This window comes from Antechinus flavipes, chromosome 1, assembly GCF_016432865.1.
Source record: "Antechinus flavipes isolate AdamAnt ecotype Samford, QLD, Australia chromosome 1, AdamAnt_v2, whole genome shotgun sequence".
NCBI classification, from domain to species: domain Eukaryota; kingdom Metazoa; phylum Chordata; class Mammalia; order Dasyuromorphia; family Dasyuridae; genus Antechinus; species Antechinus flavipes.
The window spans coordinates 236,449,959-236,466,284 of NC_067398.1; the positions used below are offsets into that span (position 1 = coordinate 236,449,959).

A 16,326-nucleotide genomic window follows, 5' to 3' on the forward strand; every position below is an offset into this window, starting at 1 on the left:
CAATGTTGAAAAATTACCCATGCATATATCTTGTAAATAAAAAGCTATAATAATAATAAAAAACAAAAATAAACAAAAAAAGAATAATGGCAAGGGTGGAGAAGAGGAACATATTGGTAGAGAGGAGAAGGGAAAGGAAAAATGGAGGAAGATATCTCATATAAATGTATGCAAAGATGATTTTCTACCACAAAGCATCAGAGTGAGAGGAAAGCTAAGCAATGCAGAATCAAAGCTTTTGAATTGTAGTGCTAGAGTCCCTAGGATAACAAGAACAATCAGCTAATTTTAAAAGAAATTAATTTAGATAGAAAGATCAAATACTGAAGCAAAAGCTTAAATATTTTGGCCACATAATAAGATAAGACTCATTAGAAACGATTCTAATATTGGGAAAGATTGTAGGCTAAAGGAAAAGGATAAAATGGATAGATGGTCATGAAGACAATGAACATAAACTTGGACAGACTTCAGGAGACTGGAAGGATCCAATGTGCTGTGGTCCATGCAGTCAGGAATAGGCAGATTAAGCCGAATAACTTAACAAGAAAAGCAATGAAGACAAGAAAAGTAAAATAAAATAAAAAAAGCATAGGATACCACTTTTTGTGGATGTTGTAATGATTTTTTAAGAGCTTACTAAAAGATTAGATCCAACTAAAAACTAATCAAAATATTTAACAATTTCAGTCAGGACATAAGATAAATTCACACTAATCACCCACATTTCTGTATATTAACAACAACATCCAGTAGGAAAAGAACAAAAAATTCTATTTTAAATAATTATGAACAGTGTAAGATACTTGGGAGTTTACCTGCCAAGACACACAGAGGAACTAACCTCATGAACATACAATACACTCTTCACACAAATAAAAACAAATCTAAATATTTGGAGAAATATTAATTGCTCACAGATAAATTAAACCAATATGATAAAAAGTATAATATTAGCTTAAATTAATTTAGTATCACACAAACCACAAAAGATTACTTTAAAAGGTAAAAAAGAATAGGGAAAAAAAAGAATAACAATCAACTGGAGGAATAAAAGGTCAGAAATATCAAAGGAATAATGGGGGGGAGGAGAGGGGAGAATGGGAAAGGAACCTAGCAATAGTTCTACATTTCAAACTATACTAACAAAATTGTAATCATCAAAAAAATTGGTACTGGATAATAAAAGAGAGATTGATCAGTAAATGAGATTAGGTATACAACATAGAGAAACAAATGACTACAGTAATATATTCAGCATTATATTTTTTAATAAATCCAAAGACTCTACTATTAGGATAAGAACTCACTATTTGACCAAAAATATTGGGAAAATTAGAAAGAAGTCTGATGAAAATTAGGAATAAACCAACATCTCATAATGTATTCCAAGACAAACTCCAAATGGGTATGTGATTCATACATAATGGATGATATAAGCAAATTAGAAATTTATGAAGATTAGAGATTTGGCAACTGATTTGTTAGGTGAGTTGAGGAATAATGAAAAGTTTAGGGAAGTGTTAAGGCTGCAAACTTGAAAAACTAAAAGGATAGTAGGAATCATTGATAGAAATAAGAAAAATCAGAAGAGGGATGGATTTGGAGGGAAAGATTTGTTTTAAACATAGTAAATTTGAAATGTCTAACAAATATTCAGTTCAAAGTGTCCAAAGGCAGTTGCCCATGGCTAAATGAACCTCAAGAAATGAACTGTAAGTACATGTGTAGATCTGAGATTCATGTTCACATAAATAATAATCAAATGCAAGATAGCTGTGTGCGATATAGAAGACCCTTACCCAAAATCACTACTCAGAGATCACACAGTAGAAAACAGAAAGGCTATTTATTAAAACCTCAGGAGGATGAGCCGTCCCATCACAAAATAAGGGAAAGAGAAAACTTGTGGTAGGAGGGCTAAAGAAGTAGTAAAGATACACAATTTTATGTACAAGTAAGAGAGCATTGAGAAGGGGAAGGGGAGGCATCTAATTGGTTGTTGCTATCCAGGGAGATTGGAATGGAAGGTTTCTGTTTCCCCAAATCACCTGATTTCTAGGAAACAGAAAATCAGGCCTTTCAAGCTTAATCAAGTAGATAGTGGTCAAGCTAATAGACTAAATATCGATAAATGCCAAATACTGATAAATATCATCAGCTCGGGTTAAGTAAATATGTTTATAACTGACCAAGGTTCAAGTAAATATGGGCCTATACAAATTATACAGGTCACAGGGGAAATACAAAAATCATGAAAATAAAAGTATAGAAAAATAATTCACATATTCCTGTAAGTTCTTCACCTTATCTCTCTATTCCACACATAGCTTATAGAGGTCACCAAATAAAAAGGTACAAAGATTGAGAAATGGAACTATAACAATGTCTTGGGATAACACCATTATTAAGGGGCATAATGTGTATAACGACTCAGGCAAATAAGAGAACCAGAAGAAGAAAAAAAAAGCAGTGTGTGTCATAAAAACTCTGAAAAAGAGAGCATCCATGAAGAGAGGGTGGTTAACAGTACTGAATGGTGCAGAAGTCAAGAAGACTGAGAAATGTACACCAGATTTGGCAATTAAAAGCTAATTGCTAACTTTGGAAAGAATAGTAATAGTACGAACTAAAGTCAGAAGCCAGACTGCAAAGAACTGAGATGAATTAGAGAAGATAAAAATAGAAATAATGAATGAAGGCAACATTTTCTATGAGAGGCTGATTTTTTTTTTTTTTGCCTTCCATGTACTTGATAGGATTTTTGTTTATTTTATAGCTATTACTAGAAAATGAGATCTACAAATTGAAAAGCTAGAATCAAAGATTACACATAAGCACAACTGTATCAGTTCTTTTCTTCTATGCTTTCACTAGTCACCTGATATTCAACAGTAATGACTGAATCAATCATTAAATATATATCAAACACCTACTACAGAGCAGGCATAAGTCCAGTCATTGGGGATACAGAGAAAAAACAAAACAAAACAAAACAAAAAAAAACAGTTCTGTCCCTGAAAGAATTTATATTCTGGAAAATCTAATACCTGTTCCAATATACATAACTCCTCTAACGTAAAACATTAACAAATAGAACTCATCTTTGTCCTGTTGTGAATAGCTTAATTTTTCATGTTCTCCCCACTTTCTTTTGGTAGGTCCTTTATTTCTAAAAAACAAAGACTTGCCAAATCATAGATTCTATTTCTTCTAGATCTTGTTGCTAAGAAAATTTTCATCCTCTAGACTTCAACATATTTATCATCTGTAAAATGTAAACATTTTTATCAACATATTTATCATCTGTACGATGTGAACACTGTAACCATTTTATATCAACTTTCTTTATATTCTAATGGCCCTGCAAGAATGCAAAAAAGCTTCAAAACCAGTAAGGTTTCTATTTTAAATTTAACTGAGTTAAAAATAAAGCCTAAATGACAAAAAGCTTACAGTGGTAGGAGACTGAAAATCTTGTGTAATCTAAGTATTTTATTAACCAAAAAGGGGGGCTTAAATAAAATAATTTAAGTCCGTCTTCAGCAGAAGTTTGTCTTATGTGAGAATGGAGACATATTTTTTGGTTAAATTCAATTATCAAACCCTCCCCCACACACCAAAGAGATTTATTAGTTCACACTAATCACACTGCATCACAAACAGAAGCTTATTAATTACTTAAAGTAGTAGGCAACTTTATTTAGATCAATCTGTTTCTCAATATTTTTAACAGAACCCAAGGCTCAATTAAATTTCCATAAAGCCCTTTTTTTTCTATACAATGTGATAAGTTCCTAATGTTAAACTACATGAGGTATGAGAAACAAAGAATTTTTACTAGAACTGAATAATTTAGATTCACAAGAATATGCAATCATGGCTTTAAAATCATAAGCTGGGGAAAAAAACCCAGTGTGTGGTGAGTCAGAAGTCCTGATAAGAAGAGTGATTTATAATTAGAAGCAGCCTAATTACAAAGCTCTTTGTAAGACAACACCTAGGGTTTAGGTTGGGTACACTCTGCTCTCTATTTGCTGAAGCAATAACACATTCAATAGGAGCAGTGTATTTTTATAGCAACAAGGAAAGTGAACAGTCTAGAATCAGAATATAAAATCATAGAATGTTAGGGTAAGAAAAAAAGACTTTGTTCGTCTAGTGGAACTCTTTCATTTTGCAAATGAAAACTGATTCTCACAACAACCTGTCTTCATGTGTTTATTTTTATCCCCCTTTCACAGATATGGAAAATGAAAAGACAAGTTGAAACACTTACCCAAGATCACACAACTAAAAGAATTGGGACTTTTATTCAGGTTTTCTGATTGCCTTTCCCTACATTCAGGCAAGTCTTTCCAATACAGTTTTACTATCTTTTCTCCAATTCCTTAATTTTATATAGGGTAAATGAGACTTTTTGTTTTAAGTAAATGCTGAAATTATCATATTGAGGAAAGATCCATTCACTGTTGCACTCTGCAGTTTTTTGCTGGGTTTGGGGCATTTCCCCGCCCTACCACATACTTACACTTCGGATATCATACTTTTCAATGGCCTTACTCAAATTATACTATTCAATGGCCTAGTTTTTTGGGATATCCTCAAATTGGTGGTGATGAGCTTAGTACATTTCCTTATGAAATCAGCTATTCCAAGGTTCATAGTTTCAAGTTATGACCTCTAAAGCAGCCCCTTTACATCTATGCCTCAAAGAATTCCTCTCTTCTTTCAAAATATAGCTTACCTCCCCCAAAACCAAAAAAAATAGCCAAATCATATTCTTCTACACAAAAGCTTTACAATTTTACCATCAGAGCTTAACTCCTTGACATTTAACTATTTTGTATTCTCTTTATTTTGTATATGTTTATATATATGTCTTTATTGTCTTTCTTTCTCATAGCTCCTTATGAAGAAATATTATTTCATTCAAAGGTATTTCAATCCCTCCCACAATGCCTAGAACATAACAGGTACTTAATACTTATTGATGTATTGATACATTCATATACCATAATTTTTCAACTATCCCCAATGTATAGATAACTCTTTAGTTACCAGGTCTTTGGGAGAAAAGGTATCAGAGAAATATTAAAATACATGGAAAAGAGAAAAAGGAAGTATAGGAGACACAAAAAGGTAAGGCAGTATAACAGCTAATGCGTTAAATTTAACATACACTTAAACAGCAAACTGTACTTAATATATATATTCATGGTGTTATGTAAAATTCTAGTTTTCTCTTCTTTTTTGAAAATATACATTCACTACATCTATACTAATGAGTGAAGGTTTTGTTTTTTTTTTTAATAAAGAGAAAGTGTAAAATTGATGAAAGAATAGTTACAAGTAAAATAAACTGTAGAGTCATAGTATTGATCATAAAGTAGGGGTTAAAAAAGAAAAAAAGGATAACTAGCACTAATTTTGAGAAAGATAATGGAGTATGAGCGAAGATTGCTACTGATGATCATACTCTTTTCTATCACTTTTTTTCTAGGTAAAAGATGAAAATAAAAGGGACAAAAGAAGAAAACATTACAACAGGATGATTCAATTAAAATATTTTTTAAAAAATTACTGAGAAGATAAACAGAGTAAATTCATTGGTGAAACTCAAGAGGATAACAAAATGGATTAGAAAGCAGATTCAATAATATGGTTTTTTAAAAAAGTAAACTGAAAGAATAAAAATTCACACAGATTTTAAATAAAAAGTTAGAATAGAATTATAACATCTCAGCAAGTTAAAAAAAATCTGAGGTGGCAATCATGATCTCAGACAAGGCCAGAGCAAAAATAGATATGGTTAAAAGAGATAAGAAAGAAAATTACATTATGCTTAAAGGCATCATAAATAACTAAGTAATGTTATAGCATTTAAGATGCATAGCATTTAAGTACTTAAAATGGAAAGTTAATGGACAACTAAATTATAATAATCTAGGACCACAATGAGCCCTTCTTAGATCTAGACACATCTTTTTAAAAAAAGATAGATTAATTAGGAAGAAGTTAAGGATTTGAGTGGGATACTTTAAAAGCTACATATAATAGATTTTTGGGGATACTGAGTTTGAATAAAAAGGAGTATACATATTATTCAGTTATATAAGGCACCTTTGCAAAAATTGCACAATTCAAGGGCAAAAAACCCTCAATTAAATGCAAAAAATTATTAAACACATTTACTATCTAAAATGTTACTTAAAATTATAATCAAAAAAATAGTATTTGGACCAAAGTCAAACCTAGAGAGACTAAATAATTCATGCCTAAGGAATATAAGAGCCATATAATAATTTGTAGATACTTCCCTAATTGAAAATGACAATAGTGAGACAACATATTAAAACTTTTGGTATCCAGCATTCCTTTAGGAAAATTTAGATCTCTAAATACTTTCAATAACACATCAACAGAAATAACAGATCAGCTGTTGGAAAAGCAATTACAGGAGAAATTAAATAATTTTTAAGCATACAAATAAACACAAAATTTTCCAAATCAAAACAGCAAGTTATTTTTAACAATTTCATAATGAAAAATAATTCAAAATAGATAAAGGAGAAATTTTAAAAGTTAGAAATTATCTGGAGTATATGCCAACAAAACCAGTAACTTAAATGAAATGGATAGGTTAATCTTAGTTATAGCAATAAGATAAGAAAAAAAAATTGTGGAAATAAGTACAGGTCATAGAAAAAAATGAAAAAGTGCAAGAGAATTTTGAGAGCAATGAAATAAGGGTAATGACTTTCAAGTACCTTAAGTTAGACCAAAGTTTCTTAATGGTGGGCTGTAATCCCAGATGGGTTGTGTAACTAAATGTGAGGAGTCATGAAATCATGATTTATTACCAATTTGATTTATATACCTATTTTATCTACCTATATGCCCAGGATCACATAAAAATTTCTCAGATGAAAAGGTTAACAAGTGGAAAAAATTTAAGAAGCCCCACTTTAGACAAAGTATCTTCAAAATGTTTCACTTATCTCTTCCCTCTATCTTAATGACAGCTCCTTTTTCAAATTATTTTTTATTGATTTATCAGTTTACATTTTCTAGAATGGTGATTTCTAGAAGGCAATAAATCAACAAACACTTAGTAAACACCACTTGTGATAGGCCTTCAAGTACAAAAATAAAAGCATTATAAAAGCATTATCAAGGTAGGGAGGAAAAGAAGGATGCACATATATAAGTATAGACAAAATACAGAAATAACATATATAAAGTAACCTTGAAAGCAAAGACACCAGGAGCTGGGGAGACCAAAAAAGGCTTCATGTACAAGGTAACATCAGAGCTAAGTCTGAAAGAAAACTCGGAATTGATATGAAGAGATAGAAGTGGAAATGAAGTACATGCACTTACAGACAATGACATAAGATAATAAAGAGGCACTGAGTAAGGAATGCAAGGGAAAACAGTAAGAATGCTTATTTAGCTAGCCCACAAAATACATAATGTTAAAATATGGCTAGAAAAGTAGGACTAAGATGTTAAAGAGCTTTAAAAGGCAAATGAAGGGATGTATAAAGTAACAGGAAAATACTGGAATTGATTGGAACTGCCATAGTTTAAGTGATATTTTTTTCTTACTAGATAAGAAGTCATTTTCTGACTCATATCTTACCTTTCCTTAATCACTCATGGGGCATTACCTCAATCAAACAGAGACCTGTTAAAGATCTTAAAAGAAAAAGTTAATGCATGTCATGACATCATCTCCCTCAAGTCATGGTCCTCTTCAAGAACAAAGGACAAACAACAACCTCTGTGAGTAGGAGTAGGAGCTGCCCCACTGGAGACCCAACTGGAACTGACCACTTGGGCAACACAGCTCCTTTTCTTTTCTGTTTTGTTCTTTTCTTTCTTCTTTCCCTTCCCCCCTTTACCAGTAGATACTATGCCCAAAGAAATGTAGATGTTGATCAGGCTGCTCTGTCCAAGGGAAATGAATTATCTGGGAGTTTACTGACTAGGACCATGTCTTAAATCAGCTTTCACTGATTAATAATAGGTCCCCGGCTCCACAGGTCACTTTTTGGGCCCTGATTGGTTCAGAGTGAATATAGTTAGAAATTGTTTCTATTTTGACTAGAAACCCTGAGAGTTTTCCCCTCCCAGACTGGTGTGTGTGTGTATGTGTTTGTGTTTGGAGTAGGTAAAAAATCATTCTCTGCCTTATTTTTACCCAGCGTTAAGCAGTGATTGGGCATTGTCTTAGGCAAACTGAAACTTGTTAAAGACTTTAATGGCAAAACACCAAGGTCTTCCATAGCATCTAGAGCCATCTCCAGTTTTCCTGATTTCTATCTAGCCACTGTATCCAGATGGCTCTGGAGGGAAAAGTGAGGTAGGTGACCTTGCACAGCCCTCACTCACTGAAATCCTGTTAATTTGCACATCATGGCATCGCCTCCCTGAAGTGACAGTCCTCTTTGAGAAGGAAGGACAAACAACCACAACAGCAGCCAGTCAGGACTGTTTCCCCAAAAAGACTGGCATTTAAAGACGTATGGATTGTAGTGGGGTACAAATGGGGAGAGGGACATCAGTCAGGGTAACTGTAATATACAAGCCTGCCACATGGTAGTGACAATATCAGACAAGAGAAAATGGTGTGTATATACGAGATGTTATAAAGAGAGAATTGACAGGACTTGATAAGGAAGCAGATATGTGTGAGATGAGTGAGAGAAGCCAAGATGACATCTAGATTATGAGCTTCTGTGACTGACAGTCAGAAGATAGTTAGGAAGAGAGAAAGGCTTGATGTCAAAGGACAGTAGTGTGAAAAATAATGAGATTAATAATAATAATAATAATAATAATAATGGACACACTGAGGATATCCAAATCAAGATGTCCAAAAGATAGTTGGAGATGTGAAGATGGTCAGGTGATAGGTTAGAGTTGAATAAATATACCTGAAAATCATATGCATAGAGAAGATCATTGAATCCATGGAAGGCAATAAGCTTACCAAACAAAATATCATAGAAAGAGTCCAGGGCAAGGTGTTTGGTACTTCCCACAGTGAGTGGGCAAGACCTAAATGAAGATTCAACAAAGGAGACTGAGAAGAAATGGCTATACAAATAGATGAAGGATCAGGAGAAAACAGTATCCCAAAATCCTAATGAGAAAAGAATATCAAGGAGAAGTGATCTCAGTATCAAAGAATGAAGAAAGATTCAAGTTTTCTCACAATTGTACATTTCAAGCAACACATATGTCTTCTCTGAGAAATGGCTCCATACTGACCAACCAATCAGTTACTGTTTCCATGTTCCTTTGACTGTTCACAGACACTTGGGAATGGGACACCTTTTTCTGATTTCAAGGAATGATACTTATTCACTCTCCCTTCCCAATTTGCAAAATCCTAATCTTAGATTGTCTAATGTATCCTGATTATTTTCTTTTAAGTAACTGTTGCTATTTAATTATTTTTAATGTATAAAAGTTTGTCTTACACTGTGTCTGGGATTCAGCTCTAACGTGAGGAAGAGGCCTGGTCCTGAATTGCTGGATAATTGGCATATAATGCTTAATGAATTTATATGGTTGGAAGCTTGAACCTTTGTTTCCTCAGTTATTTCAACTTTCAACTGCCACATATCATTTTATGTGAGACAGAGTTGAAGAATAAAATAGAAGGGAAGCTTTCTAAGTGAAAAGAGGAAAAAAGAAAAAGAAGAATCTCTTCACAAATGACCTCATTTTTTTCAGTGAAATATAAGGAAAGGTTTTTAGCTGACAGAGTGCAAGGATGGAGAGCCATGAGAAATTTGAAGAGTATTAGAAAAGCTGATGTAGTAAGTAGGATAATGAATCAACTTAGGAAGGTGCTACTATGTTACAGTAAGGGCCCTGTTGAGATTATATAACACAAAATTTGTAGTGGATATAGTCAGTATGATTTCATGATTTTCTCCAGTTTCATGAAGCTGCAAATAACTAGGAGATAAGACAATAGATGACATATTATTATTTCTACTATTATCCTAAATATCAGGGTGTCCCCATTTCATCTTATATTACCCATCTCTTGCTGAAGTTTTTTTATAGATTAATTCAGCTGTCACTTTCTTGAATCTTTCTCTTATATCATCCCTCACTTTACCTTCAAATGAAAATTATTTTTCTTCAATTTCTCATAACATTCTCTTGGACCTTTCCTTTACTCTAATTATTATCCCTTTTATTTATGTACATGCTGTATTCTTCCCATCTTCGCCATCAGGTGAGAGACTGGGGATTATTTTTAAACTTTACTGACTAGTGCAATGCCATATATATATTAGGTTCTTAAAAATGTTTTCTGAATTGATTTGAAGTACACCTGAATTCTCAGGGAAACAGAATGTATGGGGTAGAACTGTGCCTTGCTCTCATTCATGATTTCATCAGTTGACCTAAATTTGCTAACAGTAATATATTCTTAGCCCTTGGGAAGACAATGGCTGGGAAAGATAAATGGTCCTTGTGGGATTTTCTATCATAGCCATCTACATTCTTTTGGGGCTAGCTTTGTGTGAATAATGTATTTGTTTCAAATGATTTATGATAAGCTTTAGTAAACAGTATGTAAAGAATAAAAAACATCTTATCAGCAATTGTTTCTCAGACATAATCATAAAATGACATTAAAGCAGATAAATGAAAATGTCATTAAAAAGATTACATTTACATTTACTCATGAGCTTTAATAAAATCATTCACTTCTGTTCTAATATTGCAAAAAAATAATCTGAATTTAAAGGAATAAAGAATTCTGGGGGTCAGAACTCCATAACAATCTTTTTCTCTCTATCTTCATTCTCAGCCTTCCCCTTCTCCCATTACTTAAATAAGGGAAATTGTTGTTGCAATGTAGGTAGATCCAAATGTTTTAATGACTAGACCAATTCACCAGCGTAGAATGGTGCTAGGGAATGTCTTCTACTTTTTTCTCCACTGAAAAAAGAATAAGGAACTATTATATATATGAGAAGAATGACTGTATTAAAATTGTAGGAGGAAAGGGAAAAAGAAAATTGAAAGCATCCTCTATGTGAAAATGAGGTTTTCATGGGCACTATTATGCTAACTACTGCTAGACCTATTGATCTTTTTAAACAAAATTCAATCAATATTAGGAGTGAAAGCACCTGAAGCCAGGCTAAATAAAAAGGGCAAATGCTTTTAATTTAATGACAATGATAATATTTGGCTATAACAAGGCTCTCCAAGCATTAATTTGTCTAAGAAAATGGATATATGTTGGAATCCTTACTAACTGCTAACTAATTAGAGTTGATCTAATCTTACAAGAAGATGTTTTAGGCAGAACCTGAAATGAGGTACTAAGTAGAACTAATTAATACAAGGCTTGTGTTTACACCTTTACTCATTGGAGTTCACAAGTATGCCAGCTTCACAAAGTAAACTTTGAACCTTTATGAGTTCACACCTCCCTTGAAGCTCTTAGGGCCAGAGAGCACTATGGGAGAAAACCCATAATCCCTCTCTCTCGTATCCCACAATTCCTCCCTCTTGGATAAAAGAAACAGACAGAGGCTCTCGGTCAGATTTCACTGGAATGACATGAAGAGTGGAGCTGGCTGGAGGCTGAAGAAAGCAGAGGCAAAGGCTGAAGGACCAGACCTTTGGATTTGGCGTCATTCGGAGAGAGCTCTTGGAACCAAGCAGAAAGATAGGCCTCTAAGCTAACCGGGCTATATTGGAGATAATAAAAGATCTGAACTTTTATCACCTGGCTGCGTTTTGAGAAGAAGATTTCACTGGAATGACATGAAGAGTGGAGCTGGCTGGAGGCTGAAGAAAGCAGAGGCAAAGGCTGAAGGACCAGACCTTTGGATTTGGCGACATTCGGAGAGAGCTCTTGGAACCAAGCAGAGAGATTAAGCCTGTAAGAATCTAGCTATCCGGGCCCAGGGAAAGAGACAAGACTTGGAAGGAGAAATAAACATTTGTATTTTTACCAGCTGGCTGCATTTGGGGTAATTATTGATCTGAACTGATACTAAGGCTGCCTCCAAGAAAACCTCCCCCAAGAAACCTGCTCTTTCTCCCAGAGAGAACCATCATCTTATATATTATATATTTTAAAGAACAAGAACTCCAACATTTTGGCTCCCGAACAGGGACAACTGCTGTTTCAGAAGCAATAAATTCTGGCCCCCTACGGGGATCAAGTGACATGGGTTTAGAAGAGCCAAAGAAAATGACAAGGGAAGACTGGAGAAAGAAGGAGGAGCTAGAAGAACAGAGAAAGCTGGGTAATGCCCCAGCTGAAGTGGATGAGGAAGGAAAAGATATCAATCCTCATATTCCTCAGTACATCTCCTCTGTGCCATGGTATATAGATCCATCAAAAAGACCCACACTAAAGCATCAGAGACCCCAACCCGAGAAACAAAAAGAGTACAGTTCATCTGAAGAATGGTATAAGAGAGGTGTAAAGGAGAATATTGTGACTACAAAATATCGCAAAGGAGCATGTGAAAATTGTGGGGCTATGATACACACAAAAAAAGATTGCTTTGAGAGACTGAGGCATGTTGGTGCCAAATTCACAGGAACTAACATAGCACCAAATGAACATATACAACCTCAACTTATGTTTGATTATGATGGTAAAAGGGATCGCTGGAATGGTTACAACTCAGGAACATATGAAGATTGTGGAAAAATATGCCAAAGTTGACCTTGCTAAACGTACATTGAAAGCTCAGAAGCTACAGGAAGAATTAGCCTCAGGAAAGTTAATGGAACAGGTGAATTCCCCAAAACATCAGTTTTGGGGTGAAGAAGAACCAAATTCTCAAATGGAAAGAGACCATAACAGTGAAGATGAAGATGAAGATAAATATGCAGATGACATTGATATGCCTGGACAAAATTTTGACTCTAAAAGACGAATTACTGTCTGGAATCTCAGAATTAGAGAAGACATTGCTAAATACTTGAGAAACTTAGATCCCAATTCTGCCTACTATGATCCAAAAACAAGAGCAGTGTGAGAGAATCCCTATGCCAATGCAAGAAAGAATCCTGATGAAGTTAGTTATGCAGGAGACAATTTTGTACGATACACTGGAGATACCATTTCAATGGCACAAACACAGTTGTTTGCCTGGGAAGCTTATGACAAAGGGTCTGAAGTGCATCTCCAAGCAGATCCAACAAAACTGGAGTTACTGTATAAATCATTTAAAGTCAAGAAAGAAGATTTCAAAGAACAACAGAAAGAAAGCATCCTAGAGAAGTATGGAGGTCAAGAACATCTGGATGCTCCCCCTTCTGAATTACTCTTAGCTCAAACAGAAGACTATGTGGAATATTCAAGACACGGAACAGTCATCAAAGGACAAGAGAGAGCTATTGCCTGCTCTAAATATGAGGAAGATGTCAGGATCAACAATCATACACATATCTGGGGTTCCTATTGGAAAGAAGATAGATGGGGATATAAGTGCTGTCATTCCTTTGTTAAGTTTTCCTACTGTACTGGAGAAGCTGGGAAGGAAATTGCTAATGCAGATGAATATATTCCTGATGATACTGTAGGAGAAGAGCAAACAAGCAGACCAAAAACTCTAATGGAGCTTCACCAAGAGAAGCAGAAAGAGGAGAAGAAGAAAAAGAAGAAGCATAGGAAGAGTAGTTCTGACAGTGAGGGTGAAGAAAAGAAGAAACACGAAAAACTGAAAAAGGCATTAAATGCTGAGGAGGCCCACCTTCTCCATATCAAGGAGATCATGCAAGTAGATGAGAGGAAGAGGCCCTACAATAGCATGCATGAGACTCGAGAGCCTACTGAAGAGGAAATGGAGGCCTATAGGATGAAACGTCAGAAGCCGGATGACCCCATGGCTTCTTTTCTTGGGCAATAATAATATGAGTGGAAAGAAAATTCACCTAAATTGTATAAATTCTTTTTATTCTCTTGGTAAAGTGATGGAAAAAACTTCATTTGTTTTCCTTACTATCTTTTAAATAAATTTGTGGACCTCTTTCATGAGTCCATTACCTCTTCTACTCTAGAGAGAAAAACCAGCAACAATCATTGTATTTCCTGAGATGAAATAGAAAAAGAGAAAAACTTCAAAACAAAGGAGATTTAAGAAGCATCTGACACTGAAAGAGCATGGCTGACAATGAGACGGTTAAAAGGACTTTTAAAATCTTCAGGAATCATTGGATTTCCTAACACAAGATGAGACTGTTTTAGTTCTTGAAAAACCGCAAAAATCGTTGGATTCCTTGAGATGAAAAATTGTTGATGAGACTTTTTGCAGTACTTCAGAGCTTACAGGAATTATTAGATTCCTGGAACATGAACTAATGGACAATGGATTCCTTATGGACTATTTCTAAGACTTATGGACATGTGTAAATTTTCAGGCTGATTCTTGTTATTTGTTACATTACTACTAGCCTGTGTTATATTGCTATGTGCTTATGTAAATTATGTGTAATGCCTCCCATATTGATGGATTTATGTATACCATGTATATCTGTTACAAAGTTCTGGCCCATGTTGATGGATTTATGTGTACCCCTTCAGAAACCCACTAATCTGATTTGATTTCCTATTTCCTTTGGTGTTTTCATCTCCCTTCCTGAGATGTCAGGGAAGGCGTGATCACCTTTTAGGTGGGGTTCTCACCTCCTTGAGAAATCAGGGAGGTCATGACCACCCTATGTTCTAAAACAAAAGAAAGGGGGAGATGTTGGAATCCTTACAAACTGCTAACTAATTAGAGTTGATCTAATCTTACAAGAAGATGTTTTGGGCAGAACCTGAAATGAGGTACTAAGTAGGACTAATTAATACAAGGCTTGTGTTTACACCTTTACTCGATGGAGTTCACAAGTATGCCAGCTTCACAAAGTAAACTTTGAACCTTTATGAGTTCACACCTCCCTTGAAGCTCTTTGGGCCAGAGAGCACTATGGGAGAAAACCCACAATCCCTCTCTCTCGTATCCCACAATTCCTCCCTCTTGGATAAAAGAAACAGACAGAGGCTCTCGGTCAGATTTCACTGGAATGACATGAAGAGTGGAGCTGGCTGGAGGCTGAAGAAAGCAGAGGCAGAGGCTGAAGGACCAGACCTTTGGATTTGGTGACATTCGGAGAGAGCTCTTGGAACCAAGCAGAAAGATAGGCCTCTAAGCTAACCGGGCTATACTGGAGATAATAAAAGATCTGAACTTTTATCACCTGGCTGCGTTTTGAGAAGAAAAAGCTCACCACAGATATAAGACATGGTAACAGCCTATCCAAATTTATCGTGCTTTCATGGTATAATATAGAAAGTCCTAAATATGAAATGAGATGATCTGATTATGATCATGGGCTATTTATAAAATGATAGTAAGACCAGATAATTTATAAGGTCCCTTTCAGGCTCTAAATCTGTGATACTATGAGCCTAACTGGTTCATAATAATATCACCTCTTCTGTATAAAATGTAAATGTGTTTTGCTCTCTTTTTCTCTATTCCCTTTTGATTATTCTAAATTTTCTTCAGCCATTATCTGAAAAGTTCTGTTCTGTAAAGAAAGGAAGCAGCAAACCACACCATAAGAAATTATAATATGTAGAGTCAAATCTGTTTCAACAGATTTTGAGAAAAATGGCCTTGAATGTAAAAATATTAAACTTTTAAGGGAAAATATAATGCAAAATACATTTCAGGCATATAGTTAAGCATGTTATACTTGGGGAATGCAAAGCATGCTTTTTATACTCCACATCAGGTCATGGAAAACTAAAATTTTTAAATAATAAGCAATATGTACAGGTCAAATCCATTATACAATGCAGGCTTCCCCTGTCAATTTTGAAAAATTTCAGGCTTTATATTTTTCACTAATCTTTTGCCCCCAATTTGCCATAAATTTTTATAAATCAGAAAAATTCAAATTTTACCAATTAAAAAATTATATTTTTCAAATATTATATTTTTCAAAAATTCCCACAAAGAAAGTTGAGAGAGATAGAGATAAAGGCAGAAAAAGGAAGAAATTGCTTACCCCAGGTACTTTATTGAAGGGGATAGTATTTGAAAAAAAAATCACAGCAGAAAGTAGAACAAGCATTTAATTCACCATAAAGTTTCTTTATCAGTAAAATGAGGATAATACATATTCTCTATCTGTTGTGAGGATTAAATGAGGTAATGTAGTTGAAAACTGTGAAAGCTATGTAAATTAAATTATTATATCATCATTTTCCATCATTTTTACAATGAAAGATGGTCTTTTTAGTCATTAAGTCAAGTAAACACAACTCTT

The 16,326-nt window shown here is 34.4% G+C and overlaps 2 protein-coding genes across 7 annotated transcripts in view; one reads left to right on the top strand and one right to left on the bottom strand.

Annotated features, from left to right (window-relative positions):
- LOC127545026 (pre-mRNA-splicing factor SLU7-like) overlaps positions 1-14,403 on the top strand; it is a 34,142-nt gene extending 19,739 nt beyond the window's left edge. The window contains 2 exon segments of the mRNA XM_051972045.1: positions 12,060-12,684; positions 12,686-14,403. Of these exon segments, the coding sequence (XP_051828005.1) occupies positions 12,060-12,684; positions 12,686-13,916 (1,856 nt within the window). The 3' untranslated portion in view covers positions 13,917-14,403.
- SEMA4D (semaphorin 4D) overlaps positions 1-16,326 on the bottom strand; it is a 206,945-nt gene that overhangs the window by 113,632 nt on the left and 76,987 nt on the right. The window lies entirely within an intron of this gene.